This window comes from Vulpes lagopus, chromosome 6, assembly GCF_018345385.1.
Source record: "Vulpes lagopus strain Blue_001 chromosome 6, ASM1834538v1, whole genome shotgun sequence".
In the NCBI taxonomy this organism is placed as follows: domain Eukaryota; kingdom Metazoa; phylum Chordata; class Mammalia; order Carnivora; family Canidae; genus Vulpes; species Vulpes lagopus.
Window position 1 is genome coordinate 72,740,782 of NC_054829.1, and position 21,853 is coordinate 72,762,634.

The 21,853-nt window shown below is 39.0% G+C and overlaps 1 protein-coding gene across 1 annotated transcript in view; it reads left to right on the forward strand.

Annotated features, from left to right (window-relative positions):
• Positions 1–21,853, forward strand: part of CATSPERB (cation channel sperm associated auxiliary subunit beta) — a 148,583-nt gene that overhangs the window by 85,767 nt on the left and 40,963 nt on the right. Inside the window, exons 17-18 of the mRNA XM_041760294.1 lie at positions 13,092–13,282; positions 15,314–15,643. Of these exons, the coding sequence (XP_041616228.1) occupies positions 13,092–13,282; positions 15,314–15,643 (521 nt within the window). The remainder of the gene's footprint in view (positions 1–13,091; positions 13,283–15,313; positions 15,644–21,853) is intronic.

Consider the following 21,853-nt stretch of genomic DNA (forward strand, 5'->3'; position numbering starts at 1 on the left):
TGATCTAAATCACCTCCAAAAAGGCCCCACTTCCTAATACCCTCACATTGGGCATGAGGTTTTCAACATATGAATGAAGAGGGCTTAGGCATGAACATTCAGATTATTAATGGTGGACTTCCTTGTTCCTGACTTTTAAAGGAATATTTTAAGGGATGCCTAGGTGGCTCAGTGGTTGAGCGTCTGCCTTCAGCTCAGGGCCTGATTGGGGTCCCTGCATGGAGCCTGCTTCTCCATCTGCCTGTGTCTCTGCCTCTCTCTGTGGGTCTCTCATGAATAAGTAAATAAAATCTTAAAAAAAAAAACATTTAAAAAAGTAAAGAAAGAATATTTTAAGAGTTTCACCATTATGTATTATGCTTTTCATCTTTTTTCTTTTAACTATTTTTGCTTATAGAAAATTATCTTCTTTTTTTTTTCAGTTTAAGAGGTGTCTTATTTTTGGTGTTAAATAGTTCTGCATCTACTGACCTCATACATAGAATTTTCCCCTTTAACCTTTTATATAATATTGTGAGTTATATTATGTATTTCACACATCTAATTCTGGGATTTACCAACCCGGATGTCTTGAAATAAACCTATCTTGATCGTATTACCTATTATCATACTTTCTGGATTCAGGTTGCTAATACTTAGGATTTTCGTGTCTATGTTCATGAGTGACATTTGCCTGTAATTTCTCTTTCTCAAATAGTCCTCGCATAATTTTTTAAACAAGATCATACCAGTGTCATAAATGAATTTTTTAATTTTCTGGAACAGCTTAAGATCAGAATTTCCTGTTTCTCAAAAGTGAGCTTTGAAAGTGGTCGAAACTTTCTTTATGGTGAAGGGGTAGGCTATTTATTCTCAATTTTTGTGAATATTCCACATGTTTATAGGGACTATAATCTGTTGTTCAGAGTAATGCAAACACTTGTCAGATTAATTGTAATGTTCCAATTTTCTGTACCCTTACTGATTATTTTCTTTCTCCTCAATCTATTAATTATTGAGAGAATTGCATTAGAATTTCCTTATGTGTTATTGGATTTGTCAATTTCTTTCTGTGGTTTTATCAAATGTGTCTTACAGGTTTTGAGGCTGTTGTTAGGTATATGTAAGTTTAGAATTTTTTTCATTTCTTTTCTGAGAGCAAGGGAGCAGGGGAGGGGCAAAGGGAGAGGAAGAAAGAGAATCTCAAGCAGGCTCTGCACTCAGGGGGAGCCCTACCCAAAGCTCGATCTCACAACCTGAAATCACAACCTGAGCTGAAATCAATTTGGATGCTTAACTGACTGAGCCATTTAGGGGACCCATAAGTTTAGAATTTTTAAATCTTCCTAATGAATTGAATATTTTGTTGATATTTGGTGACTATTTTTATCCTTATAATGCTTTTTTTTTTTTTTGGTCTAACTTCTCTGTATGCTTCAAAGTCAAAGAAAAACTGGACAGGAATTCTAAAACCAGATCCTCTGGCTCTCCATCCACCAGGCATTCCTATAAAGAATAACCATTCATTCAATAATCTTCTCAGGTCATGCTGACATTAGCCACTTTGGAAAGCAGATTTTGACAAGGTTTGGCAGAGTGTTGAAGAGAAAGATTGTTCTGGAAACTGGGGCATTCCTAGTTGGACAAAAATAGGGCTCTTGAAGGGTGTTTCCACAGTGAGAATGGTGACTTTGGACACAGAAGTGCTGAGTCTGGAGGCTACTGAGCTGTGAGTCCTAATGGAGAAAGTTGAAGGAAAAGGAGCCGGAAGGTTATCAAAGAGGCAAATTCAGTCATTTCCCAGTTTTACTTAGGACAAGTGTAGTGGCAAGTGCAATTGGAAATTATCCTGAGTGCCCATGGTATAGACTGACTATACCTATCTTCATGGTTTCGGTCTGCCATTAGCCAGGTGGGCAGTGATTTTGCCCAGAGACTTGAAGACCCATGCTGCTGTAGAGGTGATAAATGCAAAGCAACTGGTATGCCTTCCCAATGTCATCCTTTTTTTTGGGGGGGGGATAATCATTCAAACTTTAATCTCCCTTTACACATTATATTAACATTCATATTGCAAGACATTCCATTCACAAATATTACAGTTTGATAAAAAACTTCACACACTACCCAAAAAAAGTCTATACCAGATTCAGTCACTTCACTAAACCATTATAATAATAAAGTAATGAAAACATGATCATAATTCTCTTAAAGCAATAAAGATCTGAGGCACTCTGGGAAAGATATTCTCATATAGTATGTCAGTGGTATCAAATTATCTTACAAGAAAGTTACCAGATGCCAAGCAATCAAGTATACTCCAATGACAGTAACTTTGATCTGGATACACTCCCATTTGGACTGAACTATTGAAAGGAACACAGACAGTGGGCAGCTGAGGACTTTTCTAATGAGGTTCCAATGTCATCCTTTTATTTCTTTAAAGGTTTTTTTTTAAATTTTATTTATTTATTCATGAGAGACACAGAGAGAGAGAGAGAAGCAGAGACACAGGCAGAGGGAGAAGCAGGCTCCATGCAGGGAGCCCGATGTGGGACTCGATCCCGGGTCTCCAGGGTCATGCCCCGAGCTGAAGGCAGAAGCCCAACCGCTGAGCCACCCAGGCGTCCCCAGTGTCATCCTTTAAAAAAATATATATATACACACATGAATATCAACAATAAATATATGGAGAAGGTGTATTTTTAGAGCAACTACACACAAATACTGAAGAGTTAAATGGGTAGCACTAAAGAGTAAGATTCAGATAAAAACTTACTTGTTTTTTAATAATGCTTTTATTTGGGGGTCCTGGGTGGCAGAGTCAGTTAAGGATGTTAAGCATCCTTAAGTTAAGTCAGTTAAGCATCCAACTCTTGATTTCAGCTCAGGTCATGATCTAAGGGTTGAGGTCGAGCCCTGCACTGGGCTCTGTGCTCAGCAGGGAGTCGGCTTGAAGATTCTGTCTCTTTCTCTCTCTCTCTCTCTCCTTCAGCCCCTCCCTTTGCACACAGTCTCCTTCCCTCTCTAAAATAAAAATTTTAAAAATTAATGCTTTTACTTCGTATTCAGTATTTTTGTGGTAAAAAACATACACAATGTAAAATTTACCACTGTAGGCATTTTTAAGTGTACAGTCCCTTAGCATTAAGCATATTCGCATTATTGTGCAACCATCATGAGCATCTGTCTCCAGAAGCCTTTCATCTTCCAGACTGAAACTCAGTACCCATTAAACAGTAACTCCCTATCCCCAACCTCACAATGCATGAAAACCACCATTCTATTTTCTGTTTCTATGAATTTGACTAGATTAGGGGCCTCATATAAGCAGATTCACATAAAATCTGTTCTTTTGTGGCTTGCTTATTTAATTTTGCATAACATCCTCAAGGTTCATTCATGTTGTATATTGTAAGATTTCCTTTCTTTTTAAGGCTGAATCATATTCCATTTTATGTCATATATACAATCACACACACACAAAGAAAAATGTGCCCCATTTTACTTATGCACTCATCTACCAATGGGCACTTGGGGTGCTTCCATCTTTTGGCTTTTGTGAATAATGCTGTCACAAACATAGGTGTACAAACATTTCCTTGAGACCTTGCTTTCAATTCTGTGAGGTGGATACCCAGAATTGAAATTGCCAGGTCATATGGTAATTCAGTGTTTAATATTTTGAGGAAACTTCAGACCAGACCACTTTCCACAGCAGACACAGTGCTTTATATTCCCATCAACAAGGATTCCAGTTTCTCCACATTCTGGCTAATACTTGCCACTTTCTGTTTAATTTTTTTGATAATAGCCGTCCTAGTGGATGTAAGGTGGTATTTCATTACGGTTTTGATTCCCATTTCCCTAATGACTAGTGATGGTAGGCATTTTTCATCTGCTTATTAACCATTTATATATATTCACAGGAGAAATATCTATCCAAGAACTTTGCCCATTTTTTTTAAAAAGCTTGATTGATTGATTGATTGATTGATTTGAGAGGGGGGTAGAAGGAAAAGCAGACTCCCCATTAAGCAGGGAGCCTGATGTGAGATTGGATCCCAGGACTCTGGGATCATGACCTGAGCCGAAGGCAGACTCTTAACTGACTGAGCCATCCCCCACCTTTGCCCATTTTTAAATCAGATTGTTTTTCTGTTGTTGAATTACAATGGGTTTTAGGTTTGTTTGTTTTGCAAGGGTATGATGTTATTCATAGCATCTTACTAGCCGCCTTACAAATCTGTACTTGCCTGGTATGTGATTTTTTACTTCACCTGCTTATATATTTCTCATAAAAGACTTACATGGATTTTATGTTTTTTTTTAGCCAATCTAACAATTTTTGTCTTTTAAATGGAGAGTTTAGTCCAATTACACTTAGTAATTTTTTACTAATATATTTGGTTTTTTAAAATATTTTACTTATTTATTCATGAGAGACACAGAGAGAGAGACAGAGACACAGACAGAGGGAGAAGCAGGCTCCATGCAGGGAGCCCGATGTGACACTCCATCCCAGGACTCCAGGAACACACTCTGAGCCGAAGGCAGGCGCTTAACTGCTGAGCCACCCAGGTGCTCCTTTACTAATATATTTGAATTCATTTTTACCATATTCTTTGTTCATTTTTACTGTATCTTCTTGCTTATTTATTTTTAATTCCAGTATTGCTAGTATGCAGTATTGTATTCATTTTAGGCATATAATATAGTGACTCAATTCCATACATTACACACTGTTCATCACAGTAAGTGCAATTCCTAATCCCCATCACCTCTTTCACCCATCACCCCACCCAACTCCCCTCTGATGACCACAGGTTTGTTCTCTGTAACTAAGAGTTATGTTTACCTTATCTTGAGGTTCTTTTTTCTCTCATTCCTTTTTTTTCTTTGACTGGGTTGAGACTTTATATTGTTTGGATTTTTGTTTTGTTTTTGTTTTGAGAATTTTTTCATGTTATGCAAGATTTTTACATGTATGTTCAATTAAAGTCTAAAATTAATTGATATACCTTTAAAAGATTTATTTATTTATTTTAGAGAGACAACACATGCAGGAGGGGAAAGGGAAGTGGGAGAGAGAAAGAGAATCTCAAGACTCCCTACTGAGCACAGAGCATGTGATCCTGAAATCATGACCTGAGTTGAAACCAAGAGTCAGGTGCTTAACCAACTGTGCCACCCAGGTGGTGTCCCTAAAATTATTATTTTTTCATCCCTGCATATATAACCCCAAGCCCTAGATGTCTTGTCTGTCTCCACTCTATTTTCTTAGGATGAGTCAAACTCTGACCCTATGCCCCTCAAACCTCAGGAGACAGGTCAGGTTACAATGTGTTTCCCCTAAAGTTCCTCTTGGCTTATTATGACAGAAGCATTTTCTTTTTCTCCATCTTGAGTGGCATGGAGATGAGAGGTGAAATGCACAGCACACCATTACTAACTACTGCCTTCTTTAAAGTTGTAAACTTATTTATCTTAAATAATCTAGCTTTTTAAAAAAATTTTATTGGAGTTCAATTTGCCAACAAATATCATATCACCTAGTGCTCATCCCACCAAGTGCTCGCCTCAGTGCCTGTCACCCAGTCACCCTCACCCCCCGACCACCTCCCTTTCCACTACCACTTGTTCGTTTCCCAGAGTTAGGTGTCTCTCATGTTTTGTCACCCTCACTGATATTTTCACTCATTTTTCTCCTTTCCCTTTATTCCCTTTCACTAATTTTTATATTCCCCAAATGAATGAGACCATAGAATGTTTTTTATTCTCTGATTGACTTATTTCACTCAGCATAATACCCTCCAGTTCCATCCATGTTGACGCAAATGGTGGGTATTTGTCGTTTCTAATGGTTGAGTAATATTCCATTGTATACATAAACCACATCTTCTTTATCCATTCATCTTTCGATGGACACCGAGGCTCCTTCCACAGTTTGGCTATTGTGGACATTGCTGCTAGAAACATCAGGGTGCAGGTGTCCTGGCGTTTCACTGCATCTGTATCTTTGGGGTAAATCCCCAACAGTGCAATTGCTGGGTGTAGGGCAGATCTATTTTTAATTCTTTTTTTTAATTTTTTTTAATTTTTATTTATTTATGATAGTCACAGAGAGACAGAGAGAGAGGCAGAGACACAGGCAGAGGGAGAAACAGGCTCCATGCAGCGGGAGCCTGATGTGGGATTCGATCCCGGGTCTCCAGGATCGCGCCCCGGGCCAAAGGCAAGTGCCAAACCACTGTGCCACCCAGGGATCCCTATTTTTAATTCTTTGAGGAACCTCCACACAGTTTTCCAGAGTGGCTGCACCAGTTCACATTCCCACCAACAGTGTAAGAGGGTTCCTTTTTCTCCGCATCCTCTCCAACATTTGTGGTTTCCTGCCTTCTTAATTTTCCCCATTCCCACTGGTGTGAGGTGGTATCTCATTGTGGTTTTGATTTGTATTTCCCTGATGGCCAGTGATGCAGAGCATTTTCTCATGTGCGTGTTGGCCATGTCTATGTCTTCCTCTGTGAGATTTCTCTTCATGTCTTCTGCCCATTTCATGATTGGATTGTTTGTTTCTTTGCTGTTGAATTTAAGAAGTTCTTTATAGATCTTGGAAACTATCCCTTTATCTGATACGTCATTTGCAAATATCTTCTCCCATTCTGTAGTTTGTCTTTGAGTTTTGTTGACTGTATCCTTTGCTGTGCAAAAGCTTCTTATCTTGATGAAGTCCCAATAGTTCATTTTTGCTTTTGTTTCTTTTGCCTTTGTGGATGTATCTTGCAAGAAATTACTGTGGCTCATTTATTTGGGGAATATAAATAATAGTGAAAGGGAATAGAAGGGAAGGGAGAAGAAATGGGTAGGAAATATCAGAGAGGGAGACAGAACATAAAGACTCCTAACTCTGGGAAACAAACTAGGGGTGGTGGGAGGGGAGGAGGGTGGGGGGTGGGGGTGAATGGGTGACGGGCACTGAGCGGGGCACTTGACGGGATGAACACTGAGTGTTATTCTGTATGTAGGCAAATTGAACACCAGTGAAAAATAAATTTATTATTAAAAAACTTTTACACATTTTTAGTAAGGCTATTCATTAATTCAGTTAATAGTTATTGAGTGTCCATTATGTGTCGAGTCTTATACGGGGACTGGGAAGATAGTAGTAAGTAAAATAGACAAGGTCCTTACCCAAATGAAGACATTCTAATGACCAGAGACAGGTGACAAATAGATAAGCAAAAAAACCAAAATAGGGTTTTAAAAAATATTTTATTTATCCATGAGAGACACAGAAACAGAGACACAGAGGGAGAAGCTGGCTTCCCAGAGGGAGCCTGATATGGGACTCGATCCCAGTACCCCTGGCTCATGCCCTGAGCCAAAGGCAAATGCTCAACCACTAAGCCACCCATGTGTCCTTAAACAAAATAGTTTTAGATTTAATATATCCTAAGAAGAAAATAAATTTGGTGACCAAAGGATTGAGAAGGATCATCAAAGAGCTGAGAACAAAGAACAAAGAGCTAAGGAAAGAGCTTTCCAGGCAAAAGAAATTGCAAGTGTAGATGCATTCAACAAGATAAAATTCAGTGTCTTTAATAAGCAGAAAGGAAGCCTATGTGGTTGGTGCATAGTGAGATGGTGTGGTGGGAAGGTAATCAAGGAGGTAGGCAAGTGCCAGATCATATAAGTACCTTAGTCCACATGAGGAATTTAAATTTTATTCTGGGTGCCAAGCCTGGAGATTTTTATGGAAAGAATGATTTATGCTTTTGTATTTATTTATTTATTTATTTATTTATTTATTTACTTACTTACTTATTTATTTATTATTTATGATAGTCACACACAGAGAGAGAGAGAGAGAGAGAGGCAGAGACACAGGCAGAGGGAGAAGCAGGCTCCATGCACCGGGAGCCCGACATGGGATTCGATCCAGGGTCTCCCGGATCGCGCCCTGGGCCAAAGGCAGGCGCCAAACCGCTGCACCACCCAGGGATCCCTGATTTATGCTTTTGAAAGATCTCTTTGACTACTATGAGAAGTACGGGACAGGGTGACACCAGAAGTTTCCAGGCCTTTTGGAAAGCTATTGAAGTAACATAGGTAAAAGAGATGAAAGTGGCTGAAGCAGGTGCACTTGAGAGAAGACAGGATTTGATGGTAGGTTTCCTGTCAGAGGTATGACCAGAAGAGCCATTCAGAATGATCAGGGTTTCTAGTTGCAGCTGGGTAGATGATGCCATTATTTCCTGAAATGAAGTGTGCAGGATTATGAAGGGTAACCGAGGGCTCCGTATTAGAAATATACAGTTTGTGTTGTTTGTTAGGTACGAGGTAAACATGTGAAGTTGGTGGTTGGATGGATGCATGATTTTGTTGCTCACAGCCAGAACAGGAGCTCTGCCAAATGCAGTTGTTTGGCTTTAGATGCATCTGCACAGAGAAGAAAAGACCTAGGGTACTCCAGCAAGAAAGAGCAGGTAAGGATGGAGGCCCTTGCTAAGAGGGCTTAGAAGGAGCAGTGCATGAGACAAAGGGAAAACCAGGAAAATATGAGGCTGTATAAACCAAGAGAGGTGGGTGTGTTTTAAAGTGTGGAGCAGACAGTTGTGACCCAGAGTGAGAAAACTAAGGACAAAGACGTTACCCTTGGAGTAGTAACACCCCAGGCTGTAGGAACCTTGATTAAAATAGTTTTATTGGGGGACACCTGGGTGGCTTGGTCAGCTGAGTGTCCGACACTTGACTTTGGCTCAGGTCATGATCTCAGGGTCATGATTTCTGAGTCTCAAGATTGAGCCCTGCATTGGGCTCCACACTCAGCAGGGAGGTGGCTTAAAGATTCTCTCTCTCTCCCCCTCTGCCCCTCCCCCTGTTCTTTTTTTTCCTCTCTCAAATACATAAATGAATCTTAAAGAACCCAGCGTCATTGAAGGTAGGAAGGGGGTGGGGGCAGGACAGCATCAATCTTGGAATGGGAGCTGTGCACATGTAGGTAGTTAAGTCTGATGATGTTTGTCCTTTTGTAATATTTTCCCCACTCAGATACTCCTCTGCCTCAGGAACTCCCTGACTCCTCTAATTTTAAGTCCATTATTCCAAATCTCCTTCCCTACTCCTTTAAAACCTGGTTTCTTACCTCTCCTGGGATGGTAGAGCATGATTACCCCCAAGAACAATCCTAGACACTTGAATAATGCACACCAGTGGAGAAGGAGGGAGACAGCTTTGGTAGTTAAGGTGGCTGCCTGCCCATTGGTCATTGACTTCAGATGCCAAGAGGCTAAGTTTTTTTTTTTTTTTTTATCATCAATACACTTTTTTTTTTTTTTGGAGAAGATTTAGGTCCACAGCTAACTGAGCAGAAAGTACAGAGTTCTCGTATACCCCCCTCCACACCCACACCCACACCCCCTTCCACACTACCAATGCCCTCCATTATTGTGGTGCGCTTGTTACTACCTATGAACTTACACTGACGTACGACCATCTGGACGCAACACAGATATGTATCCGTTCACCTACTGAAGGACAGCTTGGTTGCTTCAAAGTTTTTGGCAATTAGGAATAAAAGCCCTTATAAACATCCTTGTTTAGATTTTTGTGTGAGTTTAAGTTTTCAACTCATTTGGATCAATACCAGAAAATGTGATTGCTGGATCCCATGGTAAGAATATTTTTAGTTTTGTAAGAAACTGCTAAACTGTCTTCCAAAGCAGCTGTACAATTTGGCATTCTCACCAGCCGTGAATGAGAGTCCCTGTTGCTCCAAGACCCTGCAGGCATTTGGTGATGTCCGCATTTTGTATTTTTGCCACTCTATTTTTTACTCATTTTTTAAAAATATTAAGTAGGCTCCACACCCAATGTGGGGCTGGAAGTAACAACCCTGAGATGAAGAGTCACATGCTCTACTGACTGAGCCAGCCAGGTGCCCCAATCATCTTTGCCATTCTGATAGGTGTGTAGTGGCATCTCATTGTCATTTTAATTTGCATTTTCTGATGACCTATGATGTGGAGCATCTTTTCATGTGCCTATCTGCCACCTGCATACCTACTTTAGTGAAGTATCTGTTCAGATCTTTTGCTATTTTTTAATTGGGTTGTTTGTCTTCTTACTGAGTTTGTAAGAGTGATTTGTACTGTAAGGGATCAGAATATACCACCCGAAAATATTCCAGTTTGGTGTAAGGATTATTTTCAGCGGAGGCAATTGAGAAGAAGCAGACCCAAGAAAAAAATCCCTGACTTGAAACCCAAGTAGCCGCTTCATTAAAACACATGTGAGGACACTGGGACTCACAGGGATGGGGGTTTTCCAGACATCACACAACTGATAAATGACAGAGCTGATGCTTCTCCTCTGGTCTTCTAACAAAGAACATAGACTTTTATCATTTGTCTGAATTCTCATCTTAGAAAAAAACTGAAGAAAAAAAGCCCAGCAAAGCAATTAAGCACACATGGAGAAAAAGAAAAAAATTCTCAAATAAATAAATACATAACATCTTTGCAAAAAAGAAATGTAAAAAAAGAAAACAGAGGGGTGCCTGTGTGGCTCAGTTGGTTAAGCATCCAACTCTTGGTTTTGGCTCAGGTCATGATCTCAGAGTTGTGAGATCCCGAGTCAGGTTCCACACTCAGAGGGAAGTCTATTTGAGGATGTTCTCTCCCTCTATCTCTCTGCCCTTCTCTCTGCTTGTGTTCTCTCTCTCTCTCTAAAATAAATAAATCTTTTTAAAAAAGAAAGAAAATGAAAAGAAAAACTCTCTGCCTTCCCCTTCCCTACCAGAAAAGGCAAGACGATCTGTAATCTCCAAAGATTCTATCAGCCTGGAGACCTGAGTGGCATCTGCATAATAAATCTTACTAAATAAGACTTATCTTTCATTAGTTTCCCTCATGTATTAACTTTTCTGCAAGTTGGCGCTCCTGAAAGCCTAAACCCCTTTTCCTTTGTCTTGTCATTTCTCTACAAATTTACTGTTCTTTATAAAATGTTTTGTAAAACTGTGGGTTCTAACCATCCCTTTGAGTCCCTTATCGCTGACTTTTCTCTGGTGTGTAAACGTGACACACAGATTAATAAATTCTATTTGTTTTCCTCTTATAATCTGTCTTTTGTCAGTATAATTTCCAGGGCCTTAGGTGCAGAATATGGGGAGGTAGAGGGGAAACAAAAGGCTTTTTTTCCTTCTCTGCAGTTTATTTTGGATAATAATCCTTTATCAAATGTGTCTTTTGCAAATATCGGTGCCCCCTCCCGTCCCGCCCAGTCTGAGGCTTCTCCTCTAATCCTGTTGACAATGTTTTTCACAGAGCAGAAGTTTTTAATTTTAATCAAGTACAACTTATCAATTTTTTTCTTTCACAGATCGTGACTTCAGTGTTGTATCTAAAAAGTCATCCCCATGCCCAGGGTCATGTAGGTTTTCTCCTGCATTAATCTTGTACTGGTTTTATAATTTTGCATTTTATACTTAAGTCTGTGGTCCACTTTGAGCTAATTTTTATGAAGGGTGTAAAGTCTGTGTCTAGATTTATTATATTTTTGCATGTGGGTATCCTAAGTTAACATTTTAAAGATAGATTTTTTCCTTGTACTTATTCATTCTACAAATTACCCAAAAGTCAGTTAAACATGGTGGCACATGGGTGACTCAGTGGGTTAAGTGACCAACTCTTGATTTGGCTCAGGTCATGACCTCAGGGTCCTGGGATCTAGCTCTGCACTAGACTCTGCACTCAGTGTAGAGTCTGCTTGTCCCTCACCCTCTGCTCCTCCATTCTGTCTCTCTCTCCCTCTCTCTCAAACAAAGAAATAAATAAAGCTTTCTAAAAAAGTCAAACATGAAAAAGCAAATTAAAATCACAACTGAATTCATTTCCATAAATTACCTATTAATCCTTTTAAATATGCATTTTAATTTTTAATTTTTTACTTTTTTAAGACTTCTTAAGATAAAATGTATGTAACATAAAGTGCACCATCTTAACCATTTAACGTATACCATACAGTAATTTTTAGTACATTCACAATGTTTTGCCATCATCACCACTAATTCTAGAACATTCCCATCACCCCAAAAAGAAACTCAGTGACTCCTCCGACTCTTCCCTCCCACCCCCTGGCAACCACAAGTCTACCCTCTGTCTCTATGATTTGCCTGTTATCCCAACTCCCCACCCACCTCCCTTTCCACTACCCCTTGTTCGTCTCCCAGAGTTAGGACTCTCAAGTTCTGTCACCCTCACTGATATTTATGGGGAGAAGTATTAGGTTAACAGAATTTTAATTTTTTAATTAGCACTTTTAACCTTCTTTCATTTAGACATTATAAATGACCACTATCCTTATGTAATTAAAAATGCTTTCTAAATACGCTTTTAATTATTGCATTTGTTCTAAGTAGATCATGTATTAATGTATTATCACTTACTTAATTTTCCTATCGGCGTTTCTTCTAATTTTTATCATCATACCATGATGAACATCTCTGTGGAAAGCTTTTTTTTTTTTCTATTTAAAGTTATTGTCTTAGGATAGAACCCTGTCAGTAGACTTATGGAATCAGAGGGGATAAACATAATGCTAGAGCTCTTAATGCATAGTGTCAATTTGCTTTCTGGGAAGCTTGTACCAACTTGCAGTCCATCAGTAGTGGATGAGTGTCTATCTCCACTCAATTCTTGCTGCTCCTGAACTGTGTCATTTAAAAATCTTTGCTGGGATCCCTGGGTGGTGCAGTGGTTTGGCGCCTGCCTTTGGCCCAGGGCGTGATCCTGGAGAGCCGGGATGGAGTCCCACATTGGGCTCCCGGTGCATGGAGCCTGTGTCTCTGCCTCTCTCTCTCTGTGTGTGTATGACTATCATAGATAAATAAAAAAAAATAAAAATCTTTGCTAATTTAATGGGTGAAAAACTGTTTTCAGTTGCTATAGCTGTTGTTTCATTGATTGCTAGTGAGGTCGAAAAAATGTTAACCAAGTATTCATTTGTTGACCATTTGTGGTACATTTGTAAATCCAATGTTCACAAACTCGCTCATTGAAACTACTGTTTTATCCAGATGGTTTGATTTTTGTTGATTTGGTTTTTAGGAAAACCGGAACAGCTTACATAAGAAAGGTATTACAACATAACACTCCTGAAGGATTTTTGTCTTCTGTCATTGCGGAAGTGATAGACCCTTTTGGTATAGAAGAAGCAAATACAAGCTCTTGCTTGTTTAGTTCCCTTTCTGTTAGTGAACTTGGAAATGTCTCCTATAAACTTACTCTTCAATCACAAAGTAAGTGTAATAATACAGTACAACTCTGATGGCTAGAAAAAAATTAAAAATCATCTTTTGGGAATATTGTTCATGCACATTTATAGGTGAACAGTAGATTTCAAAATTTAGTCCCATTGGTAATCTGCTAAAGCTTACAAATGGTTAGGAGGAATTTTTAATGTAATACAACCTAGCAATAATTTCATTGATATTTCATCAATAGTAGTGCCTGTCATTTATTTCTATAATGTTATTTTGTCTTCAGCAGTATTCAGAAGTGAAAGAAAATAGGAAGTCCAAAAAAAGGGAAGAAATAGAAAATAGGAAGTCCATGTAGATTTTGCCCTACATACTAAAATAATCACGTAGAATATTTCTATTCAAAGGATTATATATGATACAAAGCCAAAGCTAGTACAGTTTATTCTAAGGATTGGCTTCTATTGTGAGTAAATGGGAAGCCACTGGAGAAAGTAACATGATTGGACTTGGGTTTTAACAAGATCACTTTGGCTCCTGCATTGAGAGAGGACTGGGCAGGTGGAAGAAGGAGGTCAAGAAGGAAAGCCGAGATATCAGTTTCATGATTGCAGTAATCAAGAGAGAGATTATATCAAATGTAAGATACTTGTTACTTATCCAAGTAGAGAAATGAGGTTTATATTTAGGAAGACACACCTGGAGTTCAGGCAAGGCATCTGGACGGGAGATAGAAATGTGAGCAGTCAGTATCTGTATGACAATTGATGCTATGAGACCAGATGACATAACCTGGAAGATGAGTATAAATATGGAAAGGAAAAGGTCTAAGTTGCAATCTCTGGTTTTGCAACAATTAGTGATTAGAGAGATGGGAAAGAGTCAGGAAAGGAGAGCGGGTGGTCTGCTCAGAGAAGAACTAGGAGAAAGTGTCTCTCAGAAACCAAGTGAGGAAGGTCTTTCAGGAAGGAGAGAACCAGTAGGTCAGGGGAGATGAGCAAGGAAAACTAGCCAGCAGATATGGGCAGGTGGTTGGTAACCCTGACAAAAGCTTTTGTTGGGTGGAGTAGTGTAGACAAAAATCTGATTGGATTAAGTTCTAAACAGTAAGGGGAGGGGAGGAATTGAAGATACTGAATGAAAGCAACTTTCTTGGGGGAATTTTGCTTACAAGGGGAGGAGAGAGATTATGTGACAGTTGGGGAGGAGAGAGATTATGAGTCAGTTAGTCATCTGACTCTTGGTTTCTGCTCAGGTCTTGAACTCAGGGTCCTGGGATTGAGCCCCACTCCACATTCAGCAGGGAGTTTGCTTGGGATTCTCTCTCTTCCCTCTTTTATCTTCCTCCTCTCTCTCCAATAAATAAAAATAATAATAAAGTGGGAGAAATTAGAGCATGCATACACAATAAAGGAAATTATGAGGGTGTCTTCTGACTACTTCTATTTATTTTTTCAGAATGAGTACATTGGTGGTTTCATGACCTATCAAAGACATTTGATCATGGAGAACCCCCCTTCCTTGAAACAGCCTTCTTGTGATTCCCCTTACGTCCTCTTACATGATGGTGCTCCTCATAATCCTGCCCTAAAGTCTAGTTTCTTTTAAATTCTTATGCTCTTCCTAAACAATTATTCATCTACTCAATAAATATTTGTTGAGCACTGTCTATGTGATAGGCAGACCTCTAGGTCCTAGGGAAACACTGGCTATGTTATCCTTTGCTCATAGAATCACAATAAATATTCTAAGTTGTTAAGGCTCTAGGCAGTTCTAAGTAAAGAAATCAGCTTTCTTATAATTACTACATGGGTGTTTTTATTTCCTACTGAGGATTTTATAGAATTAGTTTCATAGTAAAGATTCAAATATAGATTTGCACTTGACATATTTGTGATACTCTTTCTACAAAATAATTTGAATTCCAACCTCAAATCTGGCCAATGTGTTCTTTGGTTAAGACCATAGTTTGAAAACTCAAATAATGTTTTCATCAATTATGTCCACCAGTATGCTTGAAGAACATTAGCTATTTTATTTTATAATAAATTATTCCTGTTTTAGATCCAGGCATTAATTCCTCATTTCAAGATCTGGATATAGAGAAGACTGTGGTGATTCCTGGTTACAGCAGCTTCCTGATCACAAACATTTTAGATGCTAAGAATGCTTTGGCTATTGCTACTATGCCTGAAAGAATACTCAGCAATATTACCTTCCAAAAAGACTCCTGGTTCTTATATAACCTGGGGCACAGGAATGGACGAATTTGGACTATATATGCAAAACCATGTAATTATTGGTTTCAACATGATGGTTCTCTATCCCTCAATGTCCTGAAATACATTGATCTGGGGAAATCTCATACTTTAAAAGTTAAGGTCATACCTAATACAAAAGGTAAGTATTTTTATTGGCAACATCAAAGGGAGATGTTGTTGTTTTTCTTGAATGTAAAATATACTCTTTGATATTTCCATTATCCTTGGCTTACATAATAGCTGGCATTCTGCTAGTAACAGTATTCGCTTCTAATTCTTGATTACTTACTACATGTGAGACTAGGTACTTAATTATTTTTATGTATTTTTTATATAATACTTACAACAACTCTTTTTTTTAAATTAATTTTTATTGGTGTTCAATTTACCAACATACAGAAAAACACCCAGTGCTCATCCCGTCAAGTGTCCACCTCAGTGCCCGTCACCCATTCCCCTCCAACACCCGCCCTCCTCCCCTTCCACCACCCCTAGTTCATTTCCCAGAGTTAGGAGTCTTTATGTTCTGTCTCCCTTCCTGATATTTCCCAACATTTCTTTTCCCTTCCTTTATATTCCCTTTCACTATTATTCATATTCCCCAAATGAATGAGAACATACACTGTTTGTCCTTCTCCAATTGACTTATTTCACTCAGCATAATACCCTCCAGTTCCATCCACGTTGAAGCAAATGGTGGGTATTTGTCGTTTCTAATGGCTGAGTAATATTCCATTGTATACATAAACCACATCTTCTCTATCCATTCATCTTTCGATGGACACCGAGGCTCCTTCCACAGTTTGGCTATTGTGGACATTGCTGCTAGAAACATCGGGGTGCAGGTGTCCCGACGTTTCATTGCATCTGAATCTTTGGGGTAAATCCCCAACAGTGCAATTGCTGGGTCGTAGGGCAGGTCTATTTTTAACTCTTTGAGGAACCTCCACACAGTTTTCCAGAGTGGCTGCACCAGTTCACATTCCCACCAACAGTGTAAGAGGGTTCCCTTTTCTCCGCATCCTCTCCAACATTTGTGGTTTCCTGCCTTGTTAATTTTCCCCATTCTCACTGGTGTGAGGTGGTATCTCATTGTGGTTTTGATTTGTATTTCCCTGATGGCAAGTGATGCAGAGCATTTTCTCATGTGCATGTTGGCCATGTCCATGTCTTCCTCTGTGAGATTTCTCTTCATGTCTTTTGCCCATTTCATGATTGGATTGTTTGTTTCTTTGGTGTTGAGTTTAATAAGTTCTTTATAGATTTTGGAAACTAGCCCTTTATCTGATATGTCGTTTGCAAATATCTTCTCCCATTCTGTAGGTTGTCTTTTAGTTTTGTTGACTGTATCCTTTGCTGTGCAAAAGCTTCTTATCTTGATGAAGTCCCAATAGTTCATTTTTGCTTTTGTTTCTTTTGCCTTTGTGGATGTATCTTGCAAGAAGTTACTGTGGCCGAGTTCAAAGGGGGTGTTGCCTGTGTTCTCTTCTATGATTTTGATGGACTCTTGTCTCACATTTAGATCTCTCATCCATTTTGAGTTTATCTTTGTGTATGGTGAAAGAGAGTGGTCTAGTTTCATTCTTCTGCATGTGGATGTCCAATTTTCCCAGCACCATTTATTGAAGAGACTGTCTTTCTTCCAATGGATAGTCTTTCCTCCTTTATCGAATATTAGATGACCATACATTTCAGGATCCACTTCTGGGTTCTCTATTCTGTTCCATTGATCTATGTGTCTGTTTTTGTGCCAGTACCACACTGTCTTGATGACCACAGCTTTGTAGTACAACCTGAAATCTGGCATTGTGATGCCCCCAGCTATGGTTTTCTTTTTTAAAATTCCCCTGGCTATTCGGGGTCTTTTCTGATTCCACACAAATCTTAAAATAATTTGTTCTAACTCTCTGAAGAAAGTCCATGGTATTTTGATAGGGATTGCATTAAACGTGTCAATTTCCCTGGGTAACATTGACATTTTTACAATATTAATTCTGCCAATCCATGAGCATGGAATATTTTTCCATCTCTTTGTGTCTTCCTCAATTTCTTTCAGAAGTGTTCTATAGTTTTTAGGATATAGATCTTTTACCTCTTTGGTTAGGTTTATTCCTAGGTATCTTATGCTTTTGGGTGCAATTGTAAATGGGATTGACTCCTTAATTTCTCTTTCTTCAGTCTCATTGTTAGTGTATAGAAATGCCATTGATTTATGGGCATTGATTTTGTATCCTGCCACGCTACCAAATTGCTGTATGAGTTCTAGCAATCTTGGGGTGGAGGCTTTTGCGTTTTCTATGTAGAGTATCATGTCATCGGCGAAGAGGGAGAGTTTGACTTCTTCTTTGCCAATTTGAATGCCTTTAATGTCTTTTTGTTGTCTGATTGCTGAGGCGAGGACTTCCAGAACTATGTTGAACAGCAGTGGTGAGAGTGGACATCCCTGTCTTGTTCCTGATCTTAGTGGAAAGGCTCCCAGTGCTTCCCCATTGAGAATGATATTTGCTGTGGGCTTTTCGTAAATGGCCTTTAAGATGTCGAGGAAAGTTCCCTTTATCCCAACACTCTGAAGGGTTTTGATCAGGAATGGATGCTGTATTTTGTCAAATGCTTTCTCTGCATCTAATGAGAGTATCATATGGTTCTTGGTTTTTCTCTTGCTGATATGATGAATCACATTGATGGTTTTACGAGTGTTGAACCAGCCTTGTGTCCCAGGGATAAATCCTACTTGGTCATGGTGAATAATTTTCTTAATGTGTTGTTGGATCCTATTGGCTAGTATCTTGTTGAGAATTTTTGCATCCATGTTCATCAGGGATATTGGTCTGTAATTCTCCTTTTTGGTGGGGTCTTTGTCTGGTTTCGGAATTAAGGTGATGCTGGCCTCATAGAATGAATTTGGAAGTACTCCATCTCTTTCTATCTTTCCAAACAGCTTTAGTAGAATAGGTATGGTTTCTTCTTTAAACGTTTGATAGAATTCTCCTGGGAAGCCATCTGGCCCTGGACTCTTGTGTCTTGGGAGGTTTTTGATGACTGCTTCAATTTCCTTCCTGGTTATTGGCCTGTTCAGGTTTTCTATTTCTTCCTGTTCCAGTTTTGGTAGTTTCTGGTTTTCCAGAAATGCGTCCATTTCTTCTAGATTGCCTAATTTATTGGCGTAGAGCTGTTCATAATATGATTTTAAAATCATTTGTATTTCCTTGGTGTTGGTAGTGATCTCTCCTTTCTCATTCATGATTTTATTAATTTGAGTCTTCTCTCTCTTCTTTTTAATAAGGTTGGCTAATGGTTTATCTATCTTATTAATTCTTTCAAAGAACCAACTCCTGGTTCTGTTGATCTGTTCCACAGTTCTTTGGGTCTCGATATCATTGAGTTCTGCTCGAATTTTAATTAACTGTCTTCTTCTGCTGGGGGTGGGGTCTATTTGTTGCTTTTTCTCTAGTTCCTTTATGTGTAAGGTGAGCTTTTGAATTTGAGATCTTTCCAGTTTTTGAATGGATGCTTGTATTGCGATGTATTTCCCCCTCAGGACTGCTTTTGCCGCATCCCAAAGATTTTGAACGGGTGTATCTTCATTCTCATTAGTTTCCATGAATCTTTTTAATTCTTCCTTAATTTCCTGGTTGACCTTTTCATCTTTTAGCAGGATGGTCCTTAACCTCCACGTGTTTGTGGTCCTTCCAAACTTCTTGTTGTGATTAAGTTCTAATTTCAAGGCATTGTGGTCTGAGAATATACAAGGGACTATCCCGATCTTTTGGTATCGGTTCAGACCCGATTTGTGACCCAGTATGTGGTCTATTCTGGAGAAAGTTCCATGTGCACTTGAGAAGAATGTGTATTCAGTTGAGTTTGGATGTAAAGTTCTGTAGATACCTGTGAAATCCATCTGGTCCAGTGTATCATTTAAAGCTCTCGTTTCTTTGGATATGTTGTGCTTAGAAGACCTATCGAGGGTAGAAAGAGCTAGATTGAAGTCACCAAGTATAAGTGTATTATTATCAATGTATTTCTTCAGTTTGGTTATTAATTGGTTTAAATATTTGGCAGCTCCCACATTCGGGGCATATATATTGAGGATTGTTAAGTCCTCTTGTTGGATAGATCCTTTGAGTATGAGATAGTGTTCCTCTTAATCTCTCACTATAGTCTTTGGGGTAAATTTTAATTTATCTGATATAAGGATGGCAACCCCTGCTTTCTTTTGAGGACCATTTGAATGGTAAATGGCTCTCCAACCTTTTATTTTTTTTTTTAAATTTTTTAAAAAATTTTTCATTATTATTATTTATTTATGATAGTCATACAGAGAGAGAGAGAGAGAGAGAGGCAGAGACACAGGCAGAGGAGAAGCAGGCTCCATGCACCGGGAGCCTGACGTGGGATTCGATCCCGGGTCTCCAGGTTCGCGCCCTGTGCCAAAGGCAGGCACCAAACCGCTGCGCCACCCAGGGATCCCCTCCAACCTTTTATTTTCAGGTTGTAGGTGTCCTTCTGTCTAAAATGAGTCTCTTGTAGACAGCAAATAGATGGGTCCTGCTTTTTTATCCAGTCTGAAACCCTGTGCCTTTTGATGGGGTCATTAAGCCCATTCACGTTCAGAGTTACTATTGACAGATATGAGTTTAGTGTCATCATATCTATTCAGTCCTTGTTTTTGTGGATTGTTCCACTGAACTTCTTCTTAAAGGGGAATTTTAAGAGTCCCCCTTAAAATTTCTTGCAGAGCTGGTTTGGAGGTTACATATTCTTTCAGTTCCTGCCTGTCTTGGAAGCTCTTTATCTCTCCTTCCATTTTGAATGAAAGCCTTGCTGGATATAGTATTCTTGGTTGCATGTTCTTTTCATTTAGGACCCTGAATATATCCTGCCAGCCCTTTCTGGCCTGCCAGGTCTCTGTGGAGAGGTCTGCTGTTACCCTAATATTCCTCCCCATAAAAGTCAGGGACTTTTTTTCTCTTGCTGCTTTAAGGATCTTCTCCTTATCTTTGGAATTTGCAAGCTTCACTATTAAATGTCGAGGTGTTGAACGGTTTTTTTTATTTTAGGGGGGGATCTCTCTATTTCCTGGATCTGAATGCCTGTTTCCCTTCCCAGATTAGGAAAGTTTTCAGGTAGGATTTGTTCAAATACATATTCTGGCCCTCTGTCCCTTTCGGCGCCCTCAGGAACCCCAATTAAACGTAGGTTTTTCTTCCTCTGCCTGTCATTTATTTCCCTTAATCTATCCTCATGATCTTTTAATTGCTTGTCTCTTTTTTCCTCAGTTTCCCTCTTTGCCATCACCTTGTCTTCTATGTCACTCACTCGTTCTTCCACCTTGTTAACCCTCGTCGTTAGGACTTCTAGCTTGGATTGCATTTCATTTAATTGATTTTTAATTTCTGCCTGATTGGATCTAAATTCTGCAGTCATGAAGTCTCTTGAGTCTTTTATGGTTTTTTCTAGAGCCACCAGTAGCTGTAAAATAGTGCTTCTGATTTGGCTTTCTGACATTGAATTGTAATCCAGATTTTGTAACTCTGTGGGAGAGGGGGCTGTTTCTGATTCTTTTTTTTGAGGTGAGGTTTTCCTTCTAGTCATTTTGCTCAGTGCAGAGTGGCCGAAAACAAGCTTACAACAACTCTTAAAGGTGAGATTTTAATCCTCATTTACAAATGAGAAAAAAATAAGGGTAAGTTACCAGCCTAAGGTTACACAGCATTTTAGTTTAGATTTTTGCTGTCCTCTGAAAAGAAAACCATTTAGTTACTTCAGTATTGTCATAGTTATTTCAGGTATTTATTTTAAGCCAAAAAAATGGCTTTTGAGTAATGTTCTATTTTCCTCATTTTTCCATGGCATTTATTCATTACAAAAGTAATACAAAACTTATTAAAATGATGGAGAAACAGCATACCGGAAAAATAAAATAAAACAAAAATTTTTGTAAATATCTGAGCTAGAAAGAGAGGAAGGGAAGATGAAGGGAAGGGAGGGAAAGAGAAGAAAATACTGTCACCAAAAATGAACGGGGAATTCAAAGTCAAAGAAATGAGCTACTTAGTTGCTTCCTGAGGATGTGAATCCCAGGTATGGGCCATAGAGGCAGAAGAATGGAGTCTAATGCCCAAGCATAACAGAATAGACTTTGTGGTAGGAGGCTGGAATCAAGATATTAAGTAAAGCTAGAAGTTTAAATCATGAAAAAGGGGATCATGGAAACTCTACCCACCAACCCAAAGAGGGAGCTCAGGGGATTATCATCTCCATGAGACTCAAAGTGGAAAAAAAAGGATCTCTGGTAAAACCCCCAAGTTCCAAGACTCTATTACCACAAGAGACCACAAAACAGTTGTTG